Consider the following 20,333-nt stretch of genomic DNA (forward strand, 5'->3'; position numbering starts at 1 on the left):
GGTGTGATTTTAAAAATATATTATAGGATGGTTTGCACATGATAGGGAACTAGGATTGATTCATTCCCTATATGGGGAAGAAAGTATAGTTCACAGTATGGTAGGGATTTATTGATGGATACTGCCTCCCACTTACCTACAATATCAGTTCGCTCCAAGATGGGAGAATCAACAGGGTGACAAGATGACTCTGTATTTTTTCGAGTAGAGGTATCATTGCCTGAGGTATCAGATAGGTAGAGATAAGATGACATGCTTCCACTGACAATTATGCCTAATCCATATTCAGACCCTGCTTTTATGGAGTAGCTAGTCAAGTTTGTAGTAGTAAGGATGGTAGCGGAAGCATCCAATACCGCTCCTAGATCAGAGAGGGTGCTCACTTTAATATAGTGGATAAAAGGTATGCGAGAGATAAGGTGTATGACCTACTCAGAAGGATGCTGAAATCGCTAAGCATTGGTTAAGAAAAGTGGAAAGAGTCATAGATTAGATGTAGGTGCTAGAAGAGTTACGAGTAGATTATGTGACTTAATTGTTGACTAAGAGTGCCCACTCTTGATGGGAGACTATTAGAGAGAGGAGATCACGAGAGCTACTGAGGTGGAGGGACTTTCAAGTGGAATTTGAGGAAAGATATTATTCTTGATAGCATAAAAAGAGAAAAAACATGAGTTTCTGGATCTAAAATAGGGGGATATGACGGTTCTGATTTGGCTTTCCATAATAATCATGGATTTGAATAGTGAAATGACTATTTTGTTTTTTTTTCAAAATCAATATGATTTTTTTGCAATGGTCCATTAGTCATTGTCGTATTGACAGGAGATAAATTGATATTTTTTTTATATTTTTAAAGCATAGTGAAATGATAATATTACTTTTAAATTAAAAGAAAAAAAGAATTATACACATCTAATGGCTTTTTCATATTTTCACTTTTTAAAGCACAATTAAACCAAACACAAACCCTAACCTCATTCTATTTGATAAGATTAAACAAATGGTAGTGGTTGATCTATGTAAGTTTCAAGTTAACGAGTTTTTATTTAAATGATGTGTTAGAAAATAATATAAATTATATATTAAAATCTTATCTAAAAATTTAAATTTTTGAATTGAGATGGTTTATTGAGAATCTAATAACACTGAATATGCTTTTCATCTCAATTTTATAAATTAGTTTAAAATACCATAATCTAATAAATAAATATCTCAATTCTTTTTTTTAATAATAAATAGTTCTAATTTGTCAGTTGGATCTGTCTTAACAACACTTTATAAATAGTCTTGTGGGGATAATTATGGAGTTATACAAAATAATTAGCTAAATAAAAAAGCTTATAACTTTTTATTTGACTGTTAAATATATTTAAATTTGGTAAAAAGATCTCAAAATAAATTATATATCTATAACTAGCAAATGTTCGACAAAACTTCAAATGTGGTTTAAAATGTGTTGTTTGAGCAAGTTTTGTTATTTTTCATTTTTATTTTTACATTTGGGTTAAGTTTAAGTTTTAAGTTTATTTAAAGAGTTTTAATCCTCAAAACAGTTACTTTAAAACATAGTATTCAATAATGAAGTTTTGCATTAGATTTTTTGTTTTTTTCCCGTGTTGTTACTTGTGTCCACCCATTTATAAGAAGGTCTTTGTTTGTTTATTTCAAAGCACCCTTCCCTAGCTACTCCTTCCTCCCCCTCCTTCCTTCCTTATTTCTGTTTCCTCTTCTCGTTGCATGTTTCTTGTCAATGGCAAGTGGACTCAAGGCATGGAGGATATTGCTGTCTATTGTGGTGGGGGTATCAAACTGGCAACAGTGGGCTTGTGGATCATTACCTCAAGTTCCTTGTCTCTTCATCCTTGGAGACTCAGTGTTTGATAATGGGAACAATCTGGACCTTGAAACAGATGTGACAGTTGATTATCTACCTTACGGTGTAGACTTTCCATATGGGTCTACAGGAAGGTGTAGCAATGGCGTCAACGTAGCGGACGCGATTGGTCTGCAGCGACCTCTCTTCTCTTATAAACATAAAATTTTTGTACGATGTTTTTCTCGTTAGCTAGGAATTAAGCTACTTTTTAAGGGAAAAAATCGGATTAAATTAAAGATCTGGTTTCAGTTTGCTTTTTACTATCTGCTGCTCAATGTTTCATCCCTTTTTTTCTTCAAAAAAAAATGTATAAATTATTTAATGGGCTGATTCAATTTTAAAACTCTTTGTGCGACGTTCCAAACTTTGTGCTATGAATAAACAAGTATATATTTTTTCAGTCATTGAACTAATTTAGTACAATTTTTGTTTCAGCTGACCTATTGGGCTTTGAAAATTACATTCCACCCTTCGGTAAGGGAAATTGCAGGGAGTTTATGAATGGTGTAAATTATGCATCTGGTGGAAGTGGCATTCTGAATATGACTGGATATCTTTTGGTGATTGCCAACACTTTTATGCCTCTTAATTACCAATGCATTAAAATCTTTCGTTGTGTGTGTGTGTCTCTATATATATATATATATATATATATATTAAATCTAACATTTTCTAAAATTTATGACGTAATCCTTTGATGTGTAATCTTCTTGATGGCCATCTGATCTGTTTTTCTTTTTTCTTTTTTAAAAATTATGTTTTGTAATGCGCTATATATCTGCATTTGAAAGTATTCTTAAAATTTACTTGAGCAATTAATGTTTTTTTTATGTTTTTAAATGAAATTAATATAAAAATATATAAAAAAATATATCAAATTGTATTGCTTTGATATTTTTTTAATCCATCATTTTTTTTAAAAAAAAAACAAACATACGCACCGCATTTCCCAATATAATAAAGCGAACCAACTTCTTTTATTATTAAAGATAATAAATATATACTACTTAACTAATTAATTCAGTAAGAATATTTATCTCTTAATGTGCAGCACTAACAATACGATTATTTTGTATGGAAAGGGACAACGATACACCATGGATCTTCAGTTATTTAACCACAAGATTATAGCATCACGGATTGCCAAAGAACTGGGGGGTGCAGATGTTGCAAAGAAGTACCTTGGCCAATGCATATATGCTGTCGAAACGGGTTACAATGACTATCTCAACAACTATTATGGCGAAGGCTACAATAGCAGCAAGATCTACACTCCTGAACAATTTGCACAGCTTCTTATTCAAACTTATGAAATTCAACTAGAGGTATGTTATATATATATATATAAGTAATAATTGAGTAGTTTTATTAATAAAACCAGAGTACCATTTAGCTAATGTTAATCTAGCAAAAAAGAACACAAATGAGTACCATCAACTAGAGGTTAGTTCCATGAAAAATCATTCCAAATTAATTGTGACCATAAACTAACTAATAGCGCCTCTTCCCTTTTTGTTCTTGCCAATACCAGAGATTGTACAACGAAGGAGCAAGAAAGGTAGCCGTGTTTGGACTTATTCGGATGGGCTGTATGCCAGCATACAAACAAATATATGGCGCTAATGAATCTTCATGTGTAGACAAACTCAACCATGCTGCTCAACTTTTCAACAACGAGCTTCAGAAAGCTCTCCCGAGGCTTAATGCCAACCTTCCCGGCGCCAAATTTACTTACATAAACTCTTACGAAATTGATTCTGAAAATTATACAGATTTAGGTAGTATTTAACTTTTGTTTTGGGGTTAACGGTTGATCATCAAGACAGACATCAGCATGGCCTACGAATTTTACTTTGGCTTGCTTTGCAGGTTTCAAATTTACCAATAAGAGCTGTTGTGACGTTCCTACTGATCAAATACCATGTGCGGCTCTTACTTATCCATGCCTCAACAGGGATGAGCATGTGTACTGGGACGGAGCCCACTATACTGAAGCTAGAGCTAGGATCTTTGCGAAAAGGGCATATAAACGTCAATTTCCTGGTGATGCGTATCCAGCGGTTATCAGCGAATTGGCTAAGGTCCCGAATGATGAGGCCGATCGTTGCAGTACGTGTGGCAGTAAAATATTATGATCAAGACTGGTGGTTGGATTTGGGTCGCACTACCAGGGCCTCCGTATTTTTATTTATCTATCATTCAAATGGTTTGTTTTTTTCCGTAGAAGTCTGGTTGACAATAGCTGTCAACGATTATTGACAATGCTTCTGTCACCTAAGATATCAGCATTATATTCTAATATTACAGAAAAACCCTAGCTACTGAATAAAACATCCAATTCATATAATTTTTTTTATTCTTTTTTAAATTAAATAATTCTAATAATAAAAAAATAATATAAATTATTTATTAAAATCTCACCTGACAACTTAAATTTTTAAGTAAAATGGTTCTTTGAAATGATACATAGTAAAGTCATGTATTAGAAAATAATATAAATCATATCATAAAACCTCACCTAATAGTTTTTGATATGATATTAGAGTTTTGATAATCAAACGATTACGAGTTCAAATCTCATCATCCTTTCATTTTCTCTTTTAATTATAATCTAATTAAGAACACAAAGTAATGTGGATCTATGCAAGTTTCAAACTTAAATTACTTTTATTTTAGAGAATATGTTAGAAAATAATATAAATTATATTGTGAGGCATCACCTAACAACTTAAACTTATGTGTGAGATGGTTCTTTAGCAAATTAATTTTAGTAGGGCTTAATTAGTAAAAAATTAAGTTTGGGAGTCCAATTTGAGCTTAATTGAGAAGATTAGAATTTTAAGATATCAAATTAATTTTTATCAAGTTAATTAATTGAAATCAGGAGCAAAATTGTAAGAAAAATTAAGTTTTGGGGTTAATTAAGGGTTAAATTGATAATTTTCACAGTCAATGACTATTTTGCAAAAGGTATCAAACTATAGGTGCTTAATTGATTGAAACTAGGGGAGAAACTAAAGAAATCAAAACTTAATAGTCAATTAGGGGCTAAATTGAAGAAATCCAAGATGAAGTAGCAAAACAGAAAAGACACCAAAATTTGAGGTTAAATTTGAAGTTTTCTAAAGGGCTAAACTACATTAAATCAAAAGTTTAGAGTCAATTAGGGGTGTTATAAAAACAAATTGAAAGGTGAAGGACTAAATTAAACCTTAAAAAAATAATTAGATGACGCATCCTCTAGTTCATTGTCTTTTTTTTTTTTTTTTTAAATGACATTTCAAGAGGCTATTTTGAAAGTGTATTTAATGCTTCATTTCTTCATCAAATTTAACCAAACTTACACGTAAATGATCACTTGACATTTCTTTACAACCTATAAGGTTTGTTCATGCCAATTTTGGCCTAATCTTACTAGGCTTGACCTAGTTAGTTAAGTCAACCCAATCTATATATATTTAATATATATTTATTTGTAATATATTATATTATTATTAAAAAAATGAAAAACAAATTTCAAAAATGCTTTAATTTTTTTTTATGATTTTCTCGCATGTTTTTCTACTAATTTTGTTTAATATTAGGTTGTATTTTTATACTGTAATAAATCCAATATTAAAATACCTTTTCTCCAAGACATTTCTAAAAAAAATAAAAAAATCTCAAAACTTTTAAATTAATTTCTCTTTCCAAAAGATAAAAAAAAATATTTTGTTACACATGGTTAAATCTTAAAAACTTTCCGAGCATATTTTCATAAAAAGACAAAAAAAATTGCATCTTTCTCTTTTTTTAAAAAAAAAAATAGATATCATAACCAATTTATAATTATCTATTAGGATTTGACCAAAATATTAAAAGCCCTTTACCAATTTGTTTTTGGATTTAAACATAGATTTTAATATTTATGGGTGTAAAATTACATAATAGAGTATACCTTCAGATATTAAAGATATAAAGTGTAAAATAAATACGATGTTAAAGTTTGAACCTTAAAATGATTAGGATTAAACTCAATGAGGTAGAAACTTTCTTACAAAGGTTGATCTGCCTTTAACCTACAAAAGGCCAACGAATATAAACCTGATATAGAATAATAATAAAACAATATTAATGCAGGTTGTTTTAGATAGGGTACACTGCGAGTGATGTGTCTTCTCCTTACACAATTAATCTCTTATCTAGATTCTCACAAACCATAGGTTTTCAGTGACCATATATAACGACTCCTAAACCTTAGTTATAATTTTATAATTAAATACAAAAACTCTTTCCAATAACACACATCTCCCTCAAAAGGTATAAAAACGTCACCAATGCCCTAAAAACATCATGCTCCCGCGACAATAAGCACCATCAACCTTTTCAACTCTAATATTTATCATCCCATTGTCATTTTTTATTTGGTTTTCTAGGCATTTAATATTTTTACTTTTAAAGTGTAATTGCGGTTGTTTTTCAAAGTATTTTTTACTTATAAATGTACCAAAATAATATTTTTATTTATTTTTTAAAAATCATTTTTGAAATCAGCGTATCTAAATAATCTAAAAAAACTAAAAAATATTAATTTAAAATAAAAAATAAATTTAATTTAATTGTTTTAAATTATTTTTAAAATATAAAAACAAACAAGGTTAATTAAGCTCGATGGAGCTGCCATCCCAGCCACACAATCGGTTTAGCCCATAGGCGTCAACCCACAGAAAAAGCGTTTAATATATATCGTTGCCACATCAGGTAAAGGAAATTGGGTATCAGAGTTTTGGTTTTTAAACCTTACATTTTATCTGTGTTCTCATTTGCTAGGAGAGATTTCCGCATGGAAGTTTACATATATATAGTGTCAAAGCCCGATACACACACACACTGCAAATCCTGCAATATTACAATGACAATGTCATATTTAGAACCGTCACAACCACATCAAGGTATAAAATTTATTTTCGGCCTTGATTAAAGATCAGAGAAGAGAAAAAAGAGTTTCAGAAACGTCATTCATCTGATGTCATCTGTTGCGTTGATGCAGCCATCATTCCTTGCTAACAGTGTCACCCATATACTTTTTCTTTATTAAAAACACATCCATCAAAGGAAAGGTTGCCCCTCTAAAGATCTCAGGCAAGAGTGGAGCTCTCGATGGAATTATTTCTCGAATCCAAAAACCAGCTTTTGTTTGCCAGTTTGCCATCAGCTTAATGGCTCTGGCAATTCTTAATAAATAGCTGTAAACGCTAACTTTAAAATTTTATGAATAGACTAAAATGCTCATGTATATTATAACAGCTATTAATGCGCGATATCTATTTTTTTTTAGAGAAGGCCACGACGATTTATTGATTTCAGTTGGTGTTAGTTCAGTGATGATTGTGGAGGTGATCGGTCACAACGGCTATGAGGTTGGGCAGCGATATTGCAACCGTTAGATTTGAGGGTTGTGATGGTGAGGGAAGAGAAATATGTAGAGAGAGGCAGATCCAAAACAGAGAAGAAGAGAAAGAGAAGCAAATCTGTAAAGAAAAGAAAAACTAAAATCAACTGCCATTCGTTGCCTCACCGCTAACAGGGTAGAGAAGAAAAAGGCAGGCCAAACTCCCCTATTTACCTTGTTATCCAGCAGCAACACGTGGATCCATGCACCGCCAGTGGTGGTGGTGCATGAGGTCCACCTGCTGCGTGGTGGTGGTGCATGAGGTCCACCTGCTGCCACTGCTTCAACGTACCAGAAGTCAGCCTAACACTGTTTTGAATTATTTTATAATTTTTAAATTATTTAAAATAATATTTGTTTAGTTTAAGTTTTTATAATTTGTATTTTATAAATGTGGATGAAAAAAATACATATATAGTAAAAATAAATGTGTGTGCTTTGATTTTTTTATTTATTAATTTTTGGATGTTTTTTTTTTACTTGATAAAATTGCGTTGTAAAGACAAAAGAAGAATTTAATATTTTAATTTGCTCACGATAAAGAATTATAAATTTTAAATTTATACATAAGTTGTAGTTATAATATTCAATGAAAAAATAAAATTTTTAAATTTTTTTTAACATATCAAAGTTATAAAGCAGCTTTTTTCAGATAGAGTGTGCTAATATCTTTTTTAGCCACAAACAGTTTCTTACCCATAAATTTTTGATAACATTTGAATTTTTTAGTAGTTTTTAATTAAATATTAGATGACAACTTCAACAAACCAATTAAAATATAAACAAATAAAAAATCACTCGACGCCACGTGGGTGACGTTTGACAGTTTGTATAATTTTAAGGCTAATCAGATGGTTCAGTTACCAACAGTAGAATCTAGTAATGGACCATGAAGATAATCCAAATGGTCCTCTACCTCGCATATTGGATCCACGATAGTGCACAGAATTACAACCACGGTTATTGCTTTGTGTAGCTTTGGGTGCGTACATGGCAATGGGACTTGCCTTAAGAGATGGTGTTTGTTGCGCCTTGAACCTCATATCTATATTAAGCAATAAAATGACAAGATCATTATAGGATATAAAAGTGTCACGGGCTTGTACAGAGCTGATTGTAACTTTATATGCCAGGTCAACATTGCTCAGGATTATGTTGACAAGTTCATCATCATCAACTGGTTTTCCTGCTAAGGCAAGATTATCAACAATCTAATTTATCGTGTCCATAAAATCTAAGATAGAAAGACCTTCCCCTTTTAAAGTGAGTAAGTCCTGTCGGAGCTGCAAAATTTTATTTTTCGACTGAGAAGCATATCTCTTCTCGAGGGCCATGTAGCTTGTGACGATGTGAATCAAACCACTATAAACAATACAATTGGAGAAAGAGAGTTGTTGATCCAATTAAGGATCATCTGGTCTTGTTGATGCCAAGTAGCGTACCTATGATCCACTTCAGTTGTTACGGTATCGTTAGAATTATGTTTGAATTCTAGTGGGTAAGAATTTGTACCTTTGACAAATCCCATCAAATTCTTGCTTTTTAGAATCAGAACAATTTAAGCAAGCCATAGTGGATAGTTGGTTCTATTAAGTTTGATAGACATGAACCCGGAATGGCTGGGAACTACAACACCAGCAGAGGAATCAATGGCTTTTATGAGAGAAGAAAAAAAAATGTGTGTATAGTTGTTACATGTATGGCTTTAATACCATGAAGAAGAATATAGATGGCAAGTATATTGGCTTTAAGACTACACCATTACGGTGATTCTAGTGAAGTATATATATTGACTAAATTATAGGTGTTGTTACCCAATTTTTTACTCATGTTTTAATAAATTTTTAAAAATAAATAAATAATTATTTACATGTAATGATAACATAAAGTATCATGGCTAATATTAAGGAAACAATATATCTAAGGAAATGGTTACTAAATCATATATAATTACTGAAATATAAAATACTATATATATATGATTTGATTCGTATTCGTTATGAAAAATAATTATTGTAATATAAAATACCGTATATATAAGATTTGTTGGTGTTGGTTATAGTAGATAATCTCTACAATAATTATTGTGATATTTTCTTAAGTAGCACATGTAGAGATTTTCTATATAAGTGAACCTCTGTAAGAGGTGGAGAAAAATATTAAAAATATTCACAAGGGAAGTAATTTTTTTTAAAAAAGGAGCCAAACATAAAAAACCCTAAAGATAAAAAAAATATACTCTTTTTTCTTCCTGAGCCACCAGACACCAACCTCCCTTCTCCCTTTCCTAGCCAACAAAGGCAACCACTCATTCTCTCTTTTTCTTTCGCAGAGGCCCTTTTCGTCCCCCATCTCTCCTTCAAAATGTAGCAGCTCTCCTCTCTGTTAGTCCCCATCTCCATTTTTTCCTTGCAAAACCAAAGAACCCTATTAAAGCCACAATCTTTTCTCCCCAAACCATGACCATCATCTCCTCCCAAACTAGCCTCCCTCTCACCGAGAAGCCTAGTAAGCACCAACCCTCACTCCCCTTTCTTATAGAGAGCATGTTAACTATAGTAGTAGCAACCAGCTCTTCTAAGTAGAGATAAAATAGATGCAAGTTTGAGGAAGAATGAACAAAAAATACAAAGAGAGAAAAAGAGGAAGCATGGGAAAGAAAACCATAGAAACAAATGAATATAGAATAGCACAACAGGGACGAGTAGAAGGAAAGAACATAAACAAAAAAAAGCACAGAGGGACCAACCAGCACACCCTCGTCATTGCCTTCGTCCCTTCACTTCTGTCTTTAATTTTCTTATCCTCCAGCAGTGCAATGTTTTCTTTCATAGGTATTAACCGAAGCAACATCTCATAAGAAAACAGAGAAGGAGCAAGAAAACATAAAGGGAAGAACATCCATTTTACTAGCACATCACACCTTTATTATCGTCTTCGTCGTCTCTAAAAAAAAACATCGGCAAAAAGAGAAAGACAGAGACCAACACCAATTACTAGCGTTCGTCATTGTCTTCTGAATTAGTGATACCAGTGTTCGTCATTGTCTTTTAAATCAGTGATGACTGGTTGTGCGATACCAATTACCAGATTTCATCATTGTCTTCAGAATCAGTGATGACTGATTAGGTGTAAGAAAATGCAGCATCATCATCTTCGCTCGTCAGCTATCAGGTAAGTGCCCTACACTCTTATCACTTTTGCAAATTTAATTTCCTAGCCACCATAACATGCATATGCATACTACAGTGGCGGAACTGGTATCTGGTTTGGGCCAATAACCGAGTTGGGTTTGAAGAGCCATACATGTTGTTTTTTTTTTCTGGATTGTTCATTTTCTTGCAAACTTTAAGAATATATGCATAAGGTTTGTTGTCTTTAATTGCAATTAGTTGTTGATGCTTGTGTTTTTTGATAAAAAAATATAAAAAAATATTTTTTTTATTGCATATGGCCAATATTCTAACATATTTTGAACTTTTTTTATAAAAAAAATAAATTTTTAAAGTTTTGAAAAATGTATTTTTATACGAATTTCTTAAACATAATAAAAAAATTATTTTCTTGCATTTTTGGATTTTACAACATGTTTGTAAAACTTTAAAGGGTATTGGCCAATATTCCAAAAAATACAAAAATTTTATTTTGGGAGAATTCATTTATTATTCACCGCTAATGTTTGGATAAAGAAATTCCAAAAGGATGAATATCCAAAATATTATTAGAAATAACTTGTTATTATTCACCGTTAATGTTTGAATAAAGAAATCCTAAAGGGATGAATATCCAAAATATTGTTAGGAATAACTTGTTATTATTCGTTGTTAATGTTTGGATAAAGAAAATCTAAGTGGTAAATATCCAAAATAATATTCTTGGAATAATAAGTCATCATCATACATCCTTGAAAGAAGCCTCGATTAGAATCAATGATATTTTAATTTTTTACTTCACAGTTTATGAGCCATGAGTATGAAACACTAAAGCAAAAATAGACTTTTAAAGCGCTTTGAATGTTTCCAGATTTCTGAATCTTTGTCCCTCCTTCTTGTGATTTACGAGTGACATCTTGAAATCTTAAGGGAAAAATGAGCTTTTAAAGCACACATGATCTCTTTGGATTTCTACCTATCTCATGAATCATAGGTTATAAATTTAGTTTGAATCAAACGCAGATTTCAAGAGATCTGCATTAGTTCTCTTTGGTACTTTATAGACATATCTAAGGGTATGATCTACAGACCAAAAGTTCTTTCTTTTAAGACCTTGAGTCCAAGTTTGTTCATCATAGTAAACTTATCTTAAAAAAACTGATGGGATTAGAAAACACGAATACCATAGCAATTATAAAACAAACTAAATATCAAGTAGTTTACCTTATATAAGGCATATTAGAGGTGCTAATGCTTTCTCTTTACACAACTAGTTTCTTGATTTAAAATTTTTGGAAGACTAAATATATTTTCTAATAACTATAATATTAGATAGCGACTTCAAAAAACTAATCAAAGTAAAAACAAATAAAAAATCATCAATAGATACCACGTGAAGAACATGCCACAGTAGGGATTGATAATTATAATAAAAATATATTTGGTTACAGTAAAGTAATTTACAATGATTATAATTATAATTATAATTAAAAGAGAATCATGGTGGGATACATATCTAGAATAGCAGGAGTTCTATTCTAGGTAAAGATTATATCTGATTGGGAGTCGTGTTTGAATTTGATTTGAATTTTGATTTTACATGGTTATCAACCCTGAGTCATCCTGCGTATTACGTCTTTTTCACTCAAAAAGGAAAGGCAATGGTTCTTTCTTTCTTTTTTGATTAACAAAAGGTCCTTCCTGATTCCTGAGCCATGTTCATGCTCTAGAACTTAATTCATATGCTGGTGGACCCTTGTCCCATGGAATTAACTATGCCATTTAGAATCCCTAAACTAAATCTCGTGGAATTATATTAAATATTTGATGATATATTATTTGCTTTTCTAAAAAAACAATCCTTGTTAACCAACCATACATTCTAATCAAATCCAATTCTCTTTAATATGTTCTTTAAAAAATGTGATTCTTGCGAATTATTCTCCCAACTAATGAAAAGATTTTGATGGAATTACCACGTGTAAAAGTGAGCATATTTTTGCAAGGAAATTGGCCACTTCTTTCTTAAGATAAACGTCAATTTCCTGTTGATGCATGTCCATATCATATCAGTGAATTAGCTAAGGTCTCAAATGATGAAGCCGGTGGTTGGAGCACGTGTGACAGTAAAATATTATGATGAAGACCGGTGATTGACTTAGGGGGTCTTCGTATTTTTATTTAAAAGATATCTACCATTCAAGTTTCTTTTTTCTTGTTTTTTTGTATGCTTTTCAGATGAAAAGGGAGGCCCCTTAACCATAAAGTAATGATTACTAGCTAGTTTTGGGAGAGAAAAAAAAACCCTACTTCCTATCGATCGATCATCATATTAACCATTTTATTAGTTATAACTGAGAAAATGTACTTTATGAACACTCCAAAAGAAGAACTACTTTTGTTAAGAAAGGCGTGGATGATATCCCGTCATGCATTATCCAAGGCAAATTCTTTGTTAACCAAGAGCCCATTTTCCACTCCTTTCTTCACTTTTAATAAAATTAAATAAATCAATTAAATTAGCCAACAACCTACCGCGCCCTATCCATCTATAAATAGGTAGCCTACCTACCGCGCCCTATCCATCTATAAATAGTCTTGGTTTGTTTAATCTCGAACTACTCTTCCCTAGCTAGCTACTCACCTATTCTTCCTCCTCGTCTCATGTACGTAGTGCTTGTCAATGGCAAGTACTGGGCTTAAGAAATGGACGATAATATTGTTGTCTATTTTGTTGGCGCTATCAAACTGTCAACACCGAGCTTGTGGATCATCACCACAAGTGCCTTGTCTCTTCATCTTTGGAGATTCGTTGTTCGATAATGGGAACAATATGGCTCTTGTAACAGATGTGAAAGCCTCTTATTTACCTTACGGTGTAGACTTTCCTTATGGGTCTACAGGAAGGTGTAGCAATGGACTCAACTTAGCCGACGTGATTGGTCTGCAGCTTCCTCTCTTCTCTTATAATTACACAAAAAATCTTCGTTTGGTTTCTCTTACCAAAAACGAATTCTTTCTCTTTAGCTAGGAAAGTAGTTTTCTTGGATTAAATTATAAATTTTGTTTCAGTTTCATTTTTACCATTTTCTGCTCATTTTCACATCATTTGATCTTTAAAAATAAATACCCTATATAAATTACTTAACGATTTACTCAATATTAAAACACTTTGTGCCATAGATTGTCCAAACTTTTGTGTAAAATGTTAAAGACATGCAGTTCGAGTTTAATAATCTAAAAAATGTTATAATAGCAAGGGTTATGCTATGAATGAACAACTATATATATTTATATTTGGATTGAGTCATTGAGCTAATTTAGCAGAGCTTTTGTTTCAGCTGAACAATTAGGTTTCGAAAATTACATTCCACCCTTTGGGACGGGGAACTGCAGGGATTTTATGAATGGTGTAAATTATGCATCTTCTGGAGGTGGCATTCTTGACATGACAGGATCTCTTCTGGTGATTGCCAACACTCATATGCCTTTAAATTACGAATATATTAAAATCTTTCAGTATATTCCTTTTAGAACATGAAATAAAATCCAACATTTTCTAAAATTTATGAAGTAGTACCTGCTGGTTCCCATTTTTCTTAGGTTCGTTATCTTCTTGATGGCCATCCCGTTTTTCAGAGTTTATATGAGTTAAACAAACACTAAATTAATCGGTTTTTTTAATGATTGAGGATGGTTTTTCAAATTATTTTTTTTCGATCAAAATATATTTTTGTGAAAACATACGCCCTGCATTTCCCAATATAATAAAGCGAATCAACTTCTTTTAATAAAGATAATAAATATACACTACTTAACTAAATCCGTAAGAATATTTATATCTTAATTTGCAGCACTAACAATACGATTCTTTTGTATGGAAAGGGACAACGATACACCATGGATCTTCAGTTATTTAACCACAAGATTATAGCATCACGGATTGCCAAAGAACTGGGGGGTGCAGATGTTGCAAAGAAGTATCTTGGCCAATGCATATATGCTGTTGAAATGGGTTACAATGACTATCTCAACAACTATTATGGCGAAGGCTACAATAGCAGCAAGATCTACACTCCTGAACAATTTGCACAGCTTCTTGTTCAAACTTATGAAATTCAACTAGAGGTTAGTTCCTTGAAAAATCATTCCTCCAAAAAAGCTGATTTGTTAGGACTGTGTGTGTGTGTGTTCAAAACCAGATAAAAGTAGCGATAATCCTAAGTTATTTTATGAGATTTAAAACGTGATTTAATTTTGACTATAAAATCCTTTTTTTTTAATGATAGTGGCTATAAACTAACTTACTAATAGTGCCTCTTTCCATTCTTCTTCTTGACAATGTCAGAGCTTGTACAAGGAAGGAGCAAGAAAGATAGCCGTCTTTGGACTTATTCGGATAGGTTGTATGCCATCATATATCCAAATATTTGGCGCAGATGAATTTTCATGTGTAGAAAAACTCAACCATGCTGTTCAACTTTTCAACAACAAGCTTCAAAAAGTTATCGCAAAGCTTAATGCCAAACTTCCCGTAGCTAAATTTACTTACATAAACTCCTACGAAATTGATTCTGAAAATTATACAGATTTAGGTAATATTTGTATTCTTTCGAGGGGGTTAATGGTTTATCATCAAGACAGACGTCGCCATGGCCTTCTAATTTTACTTTTGCTTGATTTGCAGGTTTCAAAATCACCGACAAGGCCTGTTGTGACGTTCCTACTGGACAAATACCATGTGTAGCTCTTACTTGTCCATGCCTCAACAGTGATGAGCATGTGTACTGGGACGGAGCCCACTATACTGAAGCTAGAGCTAGGATCTTTGCGAAAAGGGCATATAAACGTCAATTTGCTGTTGATGCATATCCATATGATATCAGTGAATTAGCTAAGGTCTCAAATGATGGAGCCGATGGTTGCAGTACGATTGGCAGGAGCGAACCAGAAAATAAAATTAAGGATGATTAAAATATTATGATTAAGACTGGTAGTTGGCTGAGGGTAGGGCTACCAGGGCCCTTCGTACTTTTATTTAAAAGATATCTACCATTCAAGTGTCCTTTTTTTTTTTTGTATGCTTTTCGGAGAAGAGTGGTTGACAATGTTGTTAACGATCGTTGACAATGTTTCTATCATCTGTGATATCAGCACTATGTTCAAATGCTGCAATAAGTCAAATTCATACAATTTTCTGTTTACTTTTTTAATTATTATTATTTTGAAGTTATAATATACCAACAAAGCTGAAAGAGAGGATAAAAAAGGAAGGAGAATTGGATCATCTGAGGATAAAAAGGAAGGCCCCTTAACCATCAAGTAGTGATTACTAGTATTGAAAAAAAAAAAACATCCTACATTCTTCCTATCGATCATCATATTAACCATTTTATTGGTCAATAACCGAGAAAAAACTACTTCATCTAGTATGTTTCCAGTGGGGCCAATATGGTCATAAAAAGAAAGTGTGTCCGTATGCACATCGCCATTCATTGGCAAGGGGAGGGAATAATATGGATGCAGATGCTTATGTTATTGATTATAAAGTTCTAGAAAAAATAGAACCGTCAATCTTGATGTGTATATCATCGAATGATAAATTTGCCTTCTAAACATGAGAGGGGATTGGGTTTAATTATAACGCTATATAATAATAAAGTTTAGAGTTGTTCTCTAGTATTATTCATTTAAAAATCTAATAATTTGTGAGATTTTGAATAAAAAATTAGTCATGTAAGAGGAATATATATTACCTCTAATACATCCTATCTAAAATAAATTATATTTTTTGTTAATTATTTTAATTATTTTTTTAGATTATATTTTTATTTGTTGGTTTCATTTAAAATTCAAAGCAAATCTCTTTTCATAATTTTTTTTTTATTTTATTAAATTAAATCATAATAGTTTTAAAGTCTAAATTTAGCATCGTCTTTATTTCCTATTCTTAATATTCTAGATAACAAATTACTATAGGATTTTTTATTTCTCGGCACTAGACATTTCTTTAAACTTGATTAGTTAATAATATATGATTTATTTGTATCAATAATATATTTTAATAAATTTTAATCTTAGAGTTTTGTTTTAATATCAAAATTTATTTTGATCAAATTATTTTGATTTATTGATAATTAAAGTAAATAGTTTTTTCCTTTCTTCTTTTTAATTTCTTTCCGAGAAGTTCTTCTTGATCCAATAGAAATTTAACAACAATGGAATGATAGATGAATAAACCAATCTAAGTCCAACATGGCATGCTTCAATTCTTCCTTGCTTGTTCATTTTTTATTAGCAAGAAGCCTATGATTATTAGAAGGCGTTTGGCATTGAGGCTGCGGCTGAGGTACACACTCAACTGCAAATATTTAACGTTTAGTTAAGTTAAAAACTGAGTTTGGATTTGGAGGGACCCATTTAAATTGCGAGTGTGACCATGATTTAACAAAAGTAGAGTTCACATGCTTTTGAGTGGTTTAGCTGCTCAACTGTTCACGTGAACAGTTGAGAGGTGGAGAGGAAATTATATCAGAAGAAAAAAGATACACCTGCAGTTATTATTAGCTTAACTAATGATAAAGGAAAGAATTAGAAGTAGTATGGCTGTAGTATGAGCCGGAAGCAGCATGAATTAAGGGAAACAAAGCTTGCCTTTGCGTTATTATACTAGTTTTTTGCTTTAGAAGCCAGACTAATAAAGAAAAGCTCTTTCCTAATTGCTGCTATGCTTCTAACTATGAACGATTGTTAAGTCGGGGTTTTTGAGAAATAGGGAGGTGCAAACTTCGCAGTACAGGAGAAACTAGAGAGAGAGACATGCTTCTCTCCTGCTTCCTAAAACAACGTAATACTAAAGCAGAGTAAAGCAAACTCCAAGAATAGGACAACAAGGAGTCCTGTGAAGGTACTAAATTACAGAGGAGCCACTGTCACAGGCTGAATTAATACCATGAAAGAGCTCACTGGGAAGGTCTAATGGGCAACCAGCAAGGTTGGATTGTTCAGGGAATGCAGGGTTTGTTGCTAGTGGTGATGGATTCTGTTTGGGCAAACCCAAAAAGAGAAGAGGAAAGAGAGCGAGTAACAAGAGAAAAGTTTTAGGCACAATTCACTCTAAACACAAAAGTCGACAGTGCAGTAAACAGTGCAGAGTGAATTACTTCACTCTGCACCGTTGACGTGCATAGGTCAACAGTTAAAAAATTTAATTTTTTAATTATATTTTATTTAAAAAATTAGTGTTTAGACTATATAAATTAAATAAAAATCGTTTAATGATATAACATTTATAAAATTTACTCACAATTTTAATTTTATTCCTGATTATATTTACCTAATGTTATGGTATGCTTAAGAAACCAAAAAAATTACAGTCTTTGTTGGATATATTTCATATATGATGGAATCGTAAATATTTTAATGAAATAGTAAAAAAAATTATATAAAATATTATTTATTTTATGATGTAATAACAATAGTTAAATCTATAATATTTTTATTAAAAATCATTAATATTAATATATATTTTTTAAAATTATTTTATAACCTTAATTTTAAAAGCATTTTTAACCAAACACACTAAACTACTTTTTATCCATTTCAATTTCAACAGCAGTTTTAATTAAATATATATTTTTTTAAATTAATTTCAACTAAAAGTACTTTTTATAAAATAATTTTTTTTAAATCACAACCACAACAACAATCACAATACCAAACACATTTTCAAAGGCTAAAAAACTGGCTTGGAGGCTGAAAATAATTATGTGATGAAGTAACCTCGATAATTTATAACAAAAATAAATCAAGTAATGCTAGAAAAAATATTTCTTTTGATCAATCCAAACAAACAAAGACAATAAAGAATCCACAACTAGCCCTATGCTTCACCACAATTTGTATTAACAACTTCTGCATCACAATTTATAGAACCCAAAAACAACCGCCGCATATCTAAAAACAACTGAAGGGGAACCAAAAAATAGAATCCACGGACTGAATTCTGAAGCAACCAAGCAGCTAAAAAGACAAATATGAAGTAGAATTTCACACATCATTTAAAGAACTTTGTCAAAGAACCATCTCACCTATAGAATCCACGGACTAAATTCTGAAGCAACCAAGTAGCTGAAAAGACAAATATGAAGCAGAATTTCACACATCATTTAAAGAACTTTGTCAAAGTATCATCTCACCTAAAAGTTTAAACTGTCAGGTGAGGGCCTATGATATGATTTATATTATTTTCCAACACACTCCTTCAAGTGAAAGCCCTTTAAGCTTGAAACTTACACAAATCCACATTATCTTGTAGTAGAAACAATAATTGGAAACAACATAAACCAAATGTTCCCATCCAATTTTTTATCCATATTTTTTATAAAATTTCATAAAAATAAAAAAAAATCAGGAACCATCTCAACTCAATAGCTTAAGTTGTTAGGTGAGATCTTAGGATATGATTTATATTATTCTCTAACAAACCTGAAAACTAGAATGCTAGATAGATACAAGATAGTAACCAAGTCTAACAATAATGAGCAAATAGTAGAAGCAATAATTGGAAACAACATAAACCAAATGTTCCCATCCAATTTTTTATCCATATTTTTTATAAAATTTCATAAAAATAAAAAAAAACAACAAGAAAACAATGAAAACCCTAAAAAAATGCATTTTTGATATATATGTATTGTTTTTAGTATTTTCAGCATCATTCTAAAAAAAATTTAAATTTTCAAAGGTATTTGAAACACGTTTAACCTTTAACGCGTAAATTTTATGATCACTGATTTTTTTTATTGAATCAATGTTGATATTGATTGCTTTCAAAAATATAAAAAAAAATCAAAATTTATAAAAAAAAAGGAATAGAAAAGTTGAGGGACCAGTATGAAAACCTGGTAACACTTTTCCTATAAATACCATGCTACAATGAAAAATAAGAGGGGGGAATTTACTTATGGGGGGAGAGGGCTAGAGAAAAAAATGAAAAGAAAAAAAAGCATTATAATCACTGGTTTTTTTTATTGGATCAATATTGATATTGATTGTTTTTAAAAATATAAAATAAATTAAAAAAAATTAAAATTTATATAAAAAAAAAGTTGAGAGACCCGTATGAAAACCTAGTAATATTTTTTCTATAAATACCATGTTTCACTAAAGGGGTGGGGAATTTACTTACGGGGGGAGAGGGCCAGAGAAAGAAATGAAAAGAAAAAAAGAGCCACCCTAAAAAACCCATCCCTCACCACGCAGTCGCAGCCCCAGCCCCAGCCCCCATTAAAAAAAAAGTTAAGGGAAACCGTAGCCTTGAGGGTTTGAATTAGTAGCTTCTTCTCCTAAAAGCTTATTCTCCCAAAAGCTAGCAATCCCTCTTGAGATTTTCCCTCTTATATGTAAAGCCATTTAATTAGGTGGCATAATTGATGGGATTTGAGTGGGAGATGAGTTGTAATTGGTGGAGTATGAGTGGAGGATGAGTTGTTAGGCATATATTCCTCCTAAATTTATGACCATTATACCCTCACTCTTGCCTATAAATAGGCAATGCATTCAAGCCTATATGCACACCAAAATAGAGAGAAGAAGAAGAGAGTGAAGAGAGAGTAATCCCACAAAATTGTGAGGTATTTGTGATAGAGTAAGTGAGGTGTTTTCTCCTAATAATAGAGAGATTCTTAATTTTTCTCCTATTATTCGAGAGAGGTTGTAATTCTCATATTACTTAGTAAAATCCTTCTATACTTGTCTGTGGACGTAGCCCAATTGGGTGAACCACGTAAATTCTTGTGTGTTCCATTTCTCATTTTATCCGGTCTCTTATCTTTTATCTTGTCGGGTTTGCATGCCAGCATCCTAACAG

General features: G+C 31.7%; 2 protein-coding genes across 2 annotated transcripts; both read left to right on the forward strand.

The window, feature by feature from the left end:
• Positions 1–1,674: 1,674 nt before the first annotated feature.
• On the forward strand, positions 1,675–12,620 carry LOC105129627 (GDSL esterase/lipase At1g29670-like). The gene is made up of 6 exons (XM_011031762.1): positions 1,675–2,006; positions 2,315–2,439; positions 2,962–3,204; positions 3,411–3,657; positions 3,749–3,922; positions 12,511–12,620. The coding sequence occupies exons 1-6, from the start codon at positions 1,754–1,756 to the stop codon at positions 12,600–12,602; spliced, it is 1,134 nt and encodes a 377-aa protein (XP_011030064.1). The 5' UTR covers positions 1,675–1,753; the 3' UTR covers positions 12,603–12,620.
• A 456-nt stretch (positions 12,621–13,076) lies between these two features.
• LOC105129714 (GDSL esterase/lipase At1g29670-like) lies at positions 13,077–15,436 on the forward strand. The gene is made up of 5 exons (XM_011031895.1): positions 13,077–13,404; positions 13,804–13,928; positions 14,348–14,590; positions 14,811–15,057; positions 15,150–15,436. The coding sequence occupies exons 1-5, from the start codon at positions 13,146–13,148 to the stop codon at positions 15,434–15,436; spliced, it is 1,161 nt and encodes a 386-aa protein (XP_011030197.1). The 5' UTR covers positions 13,077–13,145.
• The last annotated feature ends 4,897 nt before the right edge of the window (positions 15,437–20,333 follow it).

The sequence above is a fragment of the Populus euphratica genome, unplaced genomic scaffold, assembly GCF_000495115.2.
Source record: "Populus euphratica unplaced genomic scaffold, PopEup_1.0 scaffold16.1, whole genome shotgun sequence".
NCBI classification, from domain to species: domain Eukaryota; kingdom Viridiplantae; phylum Streptophyta; class Magnoliopsida; order Malpighiales; family Salicaceae; genus Populus; species Populus euphratica.

Coding starts and splice junctions, on each gene's coding strand:
- LOC105129714 (XM_011031895.1), top strand. CDS start 13,146: ATGGCAAGTACTGGGCTTAAGAAATGGACGATAATATTGTTGTCTATT. Junction 14,591..14,810: donor CTTATGAAATTCAACTAGAG/GTTAGTTCCTTG, acceptor TGACAATGTCAG/AGCTTGTACAAGGAAGGAGC. Junction 15,058..15,149: donor TGAAAATTATACAGATTTAG/GTAATATTTGTA, acceptor CTTGATTTGCAG/GTTTCAAAATCACCGACAAG.
- LOC105129627 (XM_011031762.1), top strand. CDS start 1,754: ATGGCAAGTGGACTCAAGGCATGGAGGATATTGCTGTCTATTGTGGTG. Junction 2,007..2,314: donor CAACGTAGCGGACGCGATTG/GTCTGCAGCGAC, acceptor TTTTTGTTTCAG/CTGACCTATTGGGCTTTGAA. Junction 3,205..3,410: donor CTTATGAAATTCAACTAGAG/GTATGTTATATA, acceptor TGCCAATACCAG/AGATTGTACAACGAAGGAGC.